Source organism: Heloderma suspectum, chromosome 6, assembly GCF_057233095.1.
Source record: "Heloderma suspectum isolate Gila_16-S chromosome 6, 16-S_ref, whole genome shotgun sequence".
NCBI classification, from domain to species: domain Eukaryota; kingdom Metazoa; phylum Chordata; class Lepidosauria; order Squamata; family Helodermatidae; genus Heloderma; species Heloderma suspectum.
This window is the reverse complement of record NC_139463.1, coordinates 124,779,613-124,789,362: the sequence shown is the minus strand read 5'-3', so window position 1 is coordinate 124,789,362 and position 9,750 is coordinate 124,779,613. Positions and strand designations below refer to the sequence as shown.

The window sequence follows — 9,750 nt, the reverse complement described above, 5'->3', positions numbered from 1 at the left end:
GCCTGTGAGCTTGATCCGGCCCACAGAGGTTATCCGTCTGGTCCGCGGAGGCTTGGGCTCTCTCGAGCCCCTCTGTTCTCCCTGGCCTGGAGGCTACCTGGAGCTGCTAATGGCACAGGATTTCTACTCCCCCTCATCCATGGTGAAATCCTGTGTGGTGAATTAGAGCATGCACACAAAAATGGACCCTTGTGTATAGGCCCCAAAGCTGTGGTTTGGGGGAACCGCAGGGTGGGGGGCTTCAGCAGAGCTAGCAGGAAAGGGGGCTGTGATATTGCAAAGGGGCATATTCCAGAGGCTGCTCCCCACACCTCTATTTTTCCATTTTTTGGCTGAACAACAGGGCACGGTCAGGTGGTGAGGTCACGCCAGGGCTGGCAGGGCCCAGGCGGGCAGTGGGGTGAGGCTGATGACAGGGTGACGTCACCCTGAATAGGCCGAGAATCCCCTGTCACAATGGGTTAGCAACGCTGCCTGGCCCTTTTGTCCCAGCGACCGCTAGATATTAGGAACAGGGTAGGCCAGGACAGAAGTCATGGCAACCGGGCCACGGGGTGGGATTCTGACAACTTGCCGTCCCCTTCCCCCACACTGCCCTCCCAAATGAGCAATGGCTCCTATGCGCCGAAGTGAGATTCCATCCATTTTTCGTGGCCTAATTGATTTGGAATGAGCGCCACTCCTGAATTTCTGACTTCTTCACCATCATCATTATGTTTTATCCTCATAAATGTTTTTTTATCAATGTTTTATATAACTCTTTTAGCAATTATTATGTATTTTAATGTATATTACAATGTATTTAATGGATTTAAATTATCTTGTAAACTGCTTCGACATACTTTAAAATATTTATTTATTTGTTTAAATATGGTAAACAATATAGAAATCTATTAAATAAGTAAAATAAATAAATAAAAACAAGTAGGGAATATGTATGTGTGCGCGCGCGTGTGCTGGTGCCTATGTAAAACCAACCTTCCCCGATCCTGGTGCTCTCCAGATGTCTTGGATTGCAACTCCCATCATGCTGGCTGTGGATGGTGGGAGTTGTAGTCAATACGTCTAGAGGGTGCCGGGGTTGGGAAACACTGATGTAACTCTATGCTTTTGCCCCTTTAACTTTACTGTAAGCACAACCACGATGGAGTCTGTTGAGGAGGAAAACGAATCCAGGTGAAGGGACCAGGACTATGCGACTTGGAACGTCCCCTTTGGGGGGGCTTGAAAGGAGCCAAGCAGACTCAATTTGCCCCAAGAAAGATGGCTGGCAGGCATCTTCTGACTTTAGGACTGCCCAAGTTTGTTTCTTCTGACCTAAATGACTCTGAGCATATACAGAGCATCATTCTCCCAGAGAGGAATAAGCTTTAGGAACAATTTAAAAAGGACAAAAGGAAAAATTACTTCTAAGTATATTTAGAGTGCCTTCCTGAAGGGAACCATATGAAGTTTACCCAAAAAAAGAAAAGAAAAAAGTCTGGAGCTGTTTTTTGTGAGACGTGCAGAGGGCCTCTACCACCACCACCGCCACGGTGAGTGAAAGAAGCGCACTCTGCATATGTTCAGAGGCACTATTATAGCTTCATATGTTTCACAACGTTGCTCTTGAGCCTGGGATGACATGCAGCAGTTGAGGCAGCTGAGGTGGGAGAAATGTTGAGCCATTGTTGGGAAGAGCAGTCAAGCGGGGAGCATAAAGGAAGGCCGGGCCTTGCACGACTCCTGTGCTACCGGAGGAGCATGGGAAGGAGCCACAGCGAAGGGGCTTCTGGCTACGGTAGCCACATCTCAGTCACACGCACTCATACCCCAGGACAGCTACTGAGAGGATGGTTTGTTCTCTCCCTTTGGTTTGTAGGGAGTGTGCAGGATGTCCCCAAGGCCTAGTTGGTGATTATATGACTGGAGAACTACACACAGCCTTGGTTGCTCACAATTAGCGTGCTGTTGGGTCTCCGCTGGCAGAGGTGCAGCTCGGGCTGGACCTCAGAGCTGAACGCTAGGTCCCACAATCCATGACCCCCCAAATGACCCCCCAGAGAGTGGCAGTGATGGAGACAGTGACAAACACGCCCAGCATCAGTACCTGGGCAGGCCTGGCCTGCCTGGGCTGACACTGCCAACCACAGCATCCTTTCTTCATGTTTTTAAAAACATTTTCGAGTCAGGGAGTGGCGGTTGGACATGCGCGACATGCTTACAGATGCTCGTTTTATTATTCTTACTTTAAAATAAAGATTCCTTTTCTACAACAAAATGGTCTTTATTCCCAAGGAAATCCTTTTAGCATCTGGGCCGCAGAAGCAAACTCCGTTTTGTTTCTGTGGTCCTGGTGGTGCTATGATTTAAGTGAGCTTAAAATGCAAAACTGAACATGTTCAGAGTGTGCGTGTTTGTTGCTTTTTTTGCTGTCAGGTATCCAGTAACGTAGAAGCAGCTGTAAAGCCTGGAATGGGAATGGGGGTGATGGGACAAAAGAAATATGAGGTGTGCTTAGCAGCTTAAGTAATGCACATCTCAAAAGGGGTGTGTGTGTGTGTGTGTGTGTCTAAAGTCATTAAGTCCAGAGTCTGTTGCACTGCTGTCTGCTGGAGTGAAACCAAAGAGTGGCACTTTCTGCTACCCACATGAGGAAGTGGAGAAACTTCCTCAGATTCGAGGGAGGAGGGACACCCTGAACTAACTCATCCCACAGCAATGTGTGGGGGGGAGGGCTGTGGGGAGAAAGAGATCGTGGGCCTGTCCGTTCCTTGCTATGCTAATGAAGTCCAAGGTTCTGATTGGCTGACAGCTGATGTATTCTGATGAGCTCAGCCTCCCTGGAGCTTTAAATGGGACACCGGTGTCCTGGCTCTGGTCTCTGGGCTGGGCAGCTGCCACCCTCCCCCTGGTAGCAGTGCACAGGGGCACTGGCACAGCAGGAAAGTCAATAACTGGACCGCAGGAGCTGGAAAAGGAGACCGATGGACACCCAAACCAACAGGTGGGTACAGACGAAGGTTTTGCCACAATAAATCTTTAAGGTGTCTCAAACAGCTTGGTTGTGGGTTTTGTTTTGGGTTTTTTTGTTCACAGCACAACAGAGAGGCATGTGAGGGCATGTAGGAGAGAGAGGGCACCTTGTGGAATTTATTTTCCCCTGAGATCCAGTCATCTCTTTTTGGTTTCGTTCATCCTCTCTCCCCCACAATCGCTTTCATCATGCATTGCGTTTACATTAGATTGTAAGCGTCTTGTGGGCAGGGACCATGGTCGGGGATTGACCTAAGTCTTACAGTGTGACTGTAAGTATGTTTACTCTGAAGTAAGTAAGTCCCTTTGGACTTACCCGGTGGGGCTTCCTCCTTAGTAAACATGTTTAGGATTGCAGCCTTTAAATATTCATATCGAAGAAAGGATGTAGAGATGAGGGAACACAGGAGTTGTGAGGCTGACAGCGAGGTGTGAGAAATGCGCACGAGTGTGAACTGGAAACCTGAGTGTGCCAAGCCAATGTGCGTGGCACATGCGTGCATGATGCAAGGAACATGAAAATGCATTTGAGGCATCTGCGAAGGATCTCCCACTATGGTCCAACAACATGCGATGCCCAGTGACCTTTTAGTCTTTTAGCACGATGATCTCACGAGCTGCTTCCAGTCACAAGAAGGACCCATATTCGGTCTGTGCATAAGAAATGGCGGGGGAGCGGGAGGGGGAGAAGGTCAGGGGAACATTGCTGAGGCCCCTCTGTTAGCCAGGCTAAAAGCTCAGGCGCAGAAGTTCTCGCACGCCCTTCTAACCACATCCCAAATGCACGGGAGGTGGGAAAGGGCTCTCCAGCTACCACCACGGCCACCGATGCCCCATCACGGGCAGGGTGGGGCGACGATCGCTTGGCCACAGAAGCGCGACTCTGCGGCGGAGGGAGGCAATGAACAGGAAACAACCATTCGGCAGTGGTCTCGTGTGTGCGTGTGCGGGGTGGACTTTATTCCAGACTAATTGATGCGTACGGAGTGCAAAGCGGTGATTTTAAACCTCCGGTGTCTTCTGAACTCGCCACCTTCCCCAATCCGGTGCCCTGCAGGTGTGTTGGATGACAACTCCTTGCACCCCCAACCAGCTATGTGGGATGCTAGGACTTGAAATCCACCACATCTGGAGGGCACCAGGCTGGAATGCAGTGAACCAGGCTGGAATGGAGAATCCTTCACTGACTAGAGCATCTCATTCCCACACGGATCTCAGTCTCGATGGGATGCCCTGGACCAGGGAACTATCCAAGGTCTCGTTTGCTGGGCCTAGTCTGAATGAGGTGGTCCATATGTGCTGCTGGTCCATACAACCGGCGCATAAAGAGTGTGAGAGCCCCCTGGCTCGGCCCTGGGTGCAAATGCGTTACGTTACTTTGATGTTTGGGGCAGGGCAGCCCAGCCCAGCCCAGCCCAAGTTTTCCCCACGCACTCGCTCAACGCAGGGGTCACAGGGACCCCAAGTTCCAGCCGCCCTGCACTGCTGCCCATGTGTGCAGGTGCAGCGCAGGAAGCATGGCGGCTGAGACACTGGCTGCCTCCATAAGCCCCAGGGATGCCAAGTGGGGGTTGAGCGCGGACTCAGTCCATCCCACTGGCCCACTGCAGAAGAACAGGTCGCTTGGTTGTTTGTGCCAAGCGCTAATCCATTAATCGGGTCTCCAGGGCTCAGCAGCACTCCCTCACCTTCTCTTCCTCTCCCCACCTGCGCAGGATGAGTGCCCTGCCTCCCAGCCCCCTGGAGCTGGACTACCTGGAGGATTTTGACCTGCTGAGGTTTGAAGTCAAGCAGGAGGGGGCCAGGCCAGGAGGCAGCTCCTCCCTCAACTCCACCCCCTGCAGCTCGGTGCCTCCCTCTCCCACCTTCGACAAGGCCGGGGACCCCAAGTCTACCCTGGAAGAGCTGTACTGGATGGCCACGCTCCACCAGACGCTGGCCGCCACCGCCGCAGGGGCCAACCCGGAGGGCCAGTTGGTGCAAGGTTTGGACGAGGCCGTGGAAGCCCTCTTAGGGGTCCCCGTGACGGAAGGGGGGCTCCGCGGGGGGGTGACCCCCCAGCTGCAGGGATACTTAGGATCTGCTGATGGGCTTGGCGGAGAACAGCAGCAGGTGAGATGAATGGGAACGGGGGGAGGGGGGGACTATGTGTTTGTGGGACCTTAGAGAGAAAAAGGGGGTACTATGAAGTATTTGGGGGGGTGCTGGAGGAACGCTGGGAGAAATGTCGGGGAGAACAAATGCCTTCATTGGAGACCCCAGGCCTATTTTCGATTCCAGAGCTCAGCCCTGGAAATGCGACTTGATAAAGTCTCTGAGCATGTGCAAAGTGCCAAGCTATTAAAGAATGCAGCCCCCGAGAGCTTCTCTGAAATGGAATTTGGCCCTCAGGCTTTAAGAGGTTCTGCACCCCTACATTGATGGTCCCCAGTCTCCGCCACCTGCGTGGCCTTTTTACTGTAGGGTGGCCTCTGACCAAGGCTCCCCGGCCACAAAACTGGCTCTGTACCAACCAGCACAGGTGATAACCGTGGGGCGATTTCCCTTCCTTCTCCTGCTCACGCCCACGCTCTCTTTCTCTCCCCAATCCCGACCCCATCCTGGTTTCCCCTCGCTCCCCCTTCCTCTCCAGCTGCCGCTGCTTTCCGACCACTTCTCCGACGCCCAGCTGGTCTCCATGTCGGTGCGGGACCTCAACCGGCAGTTGCGTGGCTTCGGCAAGGACGAGGTGCAGCGACTGAAGCAGAAGCGGCGCACCCTGAAGAACCGCGGCTATGCCCAGTCCTGCCGCTACAAGCGGGTCCAGCAGCGCCACGTCCTGGAGGCTGAGAAGTCCCAGCTGGCGCAGCAGCTCGAGGCCCTGCGGGTTGAGATGGCCCGGGTGGCCCACGAGCGGGACGTCTACAAGGCCCGGTGTCAGAAGCTGCTGGGGGATGCCGGCGGGGGGCGTTGCAGGGAGGGGGCTGAGCCTCCAGCCCCTCCGCCGGCCTCGCTGGCACAGTTCTTCCTATGAGCGACCCCCACAGCGCTCCCTTCCTGCCACAACGGACTGTGGGAACGGAGCAGGAGATGAACTTAGCGGCACCCCTGTTTTTTCCCACCTGGCCAGTCGGGGGTGCTGTGGACACAGGAGCCGTTTCCCTCTTTCACTCCACCAGAGGGCGACATGAACTGGGGCAGGCACTCCCCTTCTCCACCACCAGGCGGTGCAAAAGAGCTTGGGCATCTGGCTGTTGACCATGAGCATATCTACACTGCAAACATCTCTCAGGTTTTAGAGCTGTCGTGGCTTCCCTTTCAAAGGATCCTGGGAATTGTAGCTGGGCTTGTGTGTGTTGAGAATTCTGCTGGAGCAGGGGTGCACAACCTGCGGCCCGTGGGCCCCATGCAGCCCCCAAGAGCTGTTGTGCGGCCCCCATGAAACCCCACCACTGCTGAGCAACCTGTGGCACGACCGCCGAGCCAGCAGAGACAATTTCACTGCCACTGCTGCAGCTATGCTGCTGGCGACTCCCTCACTTCTGGACTCCCCCTGCCAATACCTCCCTCTCCCCCTTCCTCCATGGCCGTACCTGCCACTACCTTGGACACTTCTGCACACCGTCCTTACCGCTTCCGGGAGGACACTCTGGAAGCCCCAGTCAGAGGGCAGGGGTCATACAGCCCTCTGAGGGCAGCTGCCCCCAGCCTCCCAGATGACACCCGATGCAGCCCTTGGGGTTGAAAAACCTGTGCACCCCTGTGCTAGAGGCTCCCTAGCCCACCTCAGAGGACTACAATTCCCAGGGTGGCCTGAGGAAAAAGGAGGACTCTTAATCCTGGTTGTGTCTGTTGTGTGGATATGCCAGAACCTGTCAGGCTTGTTAGGAAGCGTGCTTTCTTATCACTCTTCTCTCCACCACCAGGCAAAGGAGGGGAAAGGGAAAGAAAGATGTTTCTACATGCTACCATTTCTTCCCCAAAGCACAGTTTGTTGGGCTGTGGTGTTATTGCAGGGCATGGAGAGGCAACTAAGGCTGGCTCTGAGGGCTTGGGAATCCAGGCCCTCCCCCCTGGATCCATGCCCTCCCTCACATGCCCAACTTAGGTCCACCCAGTGGAGGCTGGTGGTGCCGATGTCAGTGGGGCGATGTATCTGCTCCGGGTTTCAGGCAGAACCAATCAGAACTCTTAAAAGAGCTAGCCAAGGTGCTTCCACACTTTGGATAGCTCCTTTGGAGTTCTGACTGATTCTGACTGAAACCCGGAGCAGATTCAGCAGCCTCCGTTGGGTCCACCTACAAGATTGTTTTACCACACATACTCAGTTCTATGCAGGAAAACCGACTTAATGGCGTGAAACCACGTGTGCGTATTTGTCGCGTGTTATTATGGCACAGGCACAGTTTCCCTGCATGGAGGCGACAGCTGTGTGAAGAAAAAACATCTTGCATTCACTCGCCGTTCTTCCTTTACGGGTCACCCATGGCCATCGCCTTTCAGTTCCAGTGGTCTGCTTTTCCAGCTGGGAAAAATGTAAAGGGAAGGGAGCAGACAGAGCGTGGGGCAGCGATGTAGCATCCATGGGTAGATCACTCTGGAAATATCTGTGGGAGGAAGCACATGCTGCAGTTGCTAAGCAACCACCACAGCATTCTTCCTGCCCACCCCACACCTCCTCTGTCCTGGCAGCCCTGTTGTGACGGTGTTGCTATGGGCCCCTGTGGGATTTGGGCAGGTTTGTGGGGAAAGGAAGCAGTTGGGGAAAGCACAGAGGGGGAAAAGTGACTAAAAGGCAAACCTCAATTATGTTTTTGCTCCAGAAAGGAGCCACCATCTCAGCCCCTCTTCTCATCAATAAAATAATATTTTCAAAATTGCCCACTTCCCTCCCCCCTCACATTAATTTCTCCTGCTTCACTGACACCCCAGGATCAAATTCCCATCTGTGAACAAACATGTGTAGCTGTTGAAGACTGAGAGAGAGAGAGAGAGAGAGAGAGAGAGAGAGAGAGAGATCCACCTGCCGTTCTCCACCTCTCTTTCTTATTCCAAGAGTCCAACGTTCAAAGGGTGACAGGGCTCTGGGTGGAAGGAGGAGATGGCACCATGGAATGGCTCCAGTCCAAAACAGAATTCTGGGAAATCTCAGAAGTCCACTTTCCCCACCACCTACAAAGGGATAACTATATTAATTATATTTTTAAACAATAACAAAAGGCAGGTCCTATTATGATAGAAAAAAGTGTGCGTGTGAATTTTCGTGTGCTTGTGAGTATAGGAGTGTGCATGTTCAGAATGGAACATATTATGTGTGTATGTGCATGAAAGTATGGGAAGGAGATGGACGCTGCACCTCTGTGCGTGTGATTGTGTATTCAATTGTACGCACACGCTTGTGCACAACTGTGCAGGATTGCATTGCTGCAGTTGTGAGTTAACTATACTTGTAACTCTGCGTGACATTGTATATCATAAGATTTGGAGTTTTATGCATGCACAATGACACACACACAGAAGCACATGCAGAGAGGCAATGGTGTGTGATGGCCTGTTCATGTAGAGATGCACAAATACAATTGTACGCTCACATCTTCTCAGTTGTGCATTGTATGATTGCACAAAAGCAAGGGTAGCTGTGTTGACCATAAGAAAAAAAAATCCACATTAGGCTAATACCTTTATTAGCCCAAGTCAAGACATAAAAAAAAAAAAGTTCAAGCTTTTGAGATCTTCAGGCAAGAAGTTTTCTCTGGGGAGAAAATATGTTTTGTGACCTCTTGCCCGATGAAGAGACCTGGAGATCTTGAAAGCTTGCCTGTTTTTGGTGACCTAATAAAGGTGTTACGCTAATGTGGATTTTGTTGTTGCACACATATGATGGTGGGTATAAAGGTGCGCATATGAATCCTGTGTGTGATGCAGTCATGTGCACAGTTGCACATGTGTAATAGTGATTGTGAGGGTGTGCACCCAGGCAAGTATGAGTGTTCCTAAATGTCCGTATGGTCTGAGAAACTGTGTCTAGGAGAGTGGTTTGTGGCTTGCTTGCATGCAAAGTTGGGGCGTTTGTATTCTGGGAAGAGACAGTTACAAGGCTGTGTCTGTGTGCACTTGGCGGTCTCCTTCCCAAATGTGCATAGTGTTTAACATGAATCTGTCCCCACCCCACCCCCAGCTCCCTTCTTCTGTTTAGCTTTCTGATATTTTCTACTATTTATTTTTAAAATCCCCCTTTCTGCTCTCCATCTCTCCCAAGTGAAACCACTGAAGGTTCCCAGTGGTGGCACAATGGGGAAAAGTGAGGAGAGACGATTTTCTGATATGCATGGATTTTTTAAATAATAAAAGGATCCTTAAAAAAAAAAAAAAAAGGAAAAATCTGGAGTTGTGTCCATTTTGTGTGGTGAAACGGATGGCAAGATTTTGAGACTGCTTATTTGTACTCAAACAGCAGGTCCAGCTGTCTCATGAACAGCTGAAAAGAAGAACACGGCTAGCTAACAGCTTCCACCACCCTGTACTTTATTCCGTACTTGTGCCAAGACTTTTCCCTTTTGCCCTGGCAATCTGATCTGGATTCAGTCCAAAGGATAGAGAACTGGATGTTAGCTCAAGAGACCGAGGCTCAAAGTCCGTCTAGGCATGGACTTAGCAGGTGATCTTGGGGAAGCCCCATCTGCCTCAGTTTCCCCGCTCTGTGCAATAGAATACTACTCATCTAGGCGGTAGGGTGGGCGTGAGGATCACGCTTGC

The 9,750-nt window shown here is 51.8% G+C and overlaps 1 protein-coding gene across 2 annotated transcripts; it reads left to right on the top strand.

Annotated features, from left to right (window-relative positions):
- Nucleotides 1-2,858: 2,858 nt before the first annotated feature.
- On the top strand, nucleotides 2,859-9,352 carry NRL (neural retina leucine zipper). Of its 2 annotated transcripts, XR_014783976.1 has the most exons (4): nucleotides 2,859-2,986; nucleotides 4,731-5,127; nucleotides 5,648-7,146; nucleotides 7,268-9,352. XR_014783976.1 is itself a non-coding variant. In XM_084806520.1 (3 exons), the coding sequence occupies exons 1-3, from the start codon at nucleotides 2,967-2,969 to the stop codon at nucleotides 6,026-6,028; spliced, it is 798 nt and encodes a 265-aa protein (XP_084662646.1). In that variant the 5' UTR covers nucleotides 2,859-2,966; the 3' UTR covers nucleotides 6,029-9,346. The 2 variants fall into 2 exon arrangements, 1 of the variants encoding a protein (XP_084662646.1); XM_084806520.1 differs by having other exon boundaries at nucleotides 5,648-9,346.
- Nucleotides 9,353-9,750: the final 398 nt, after the last annotated feature.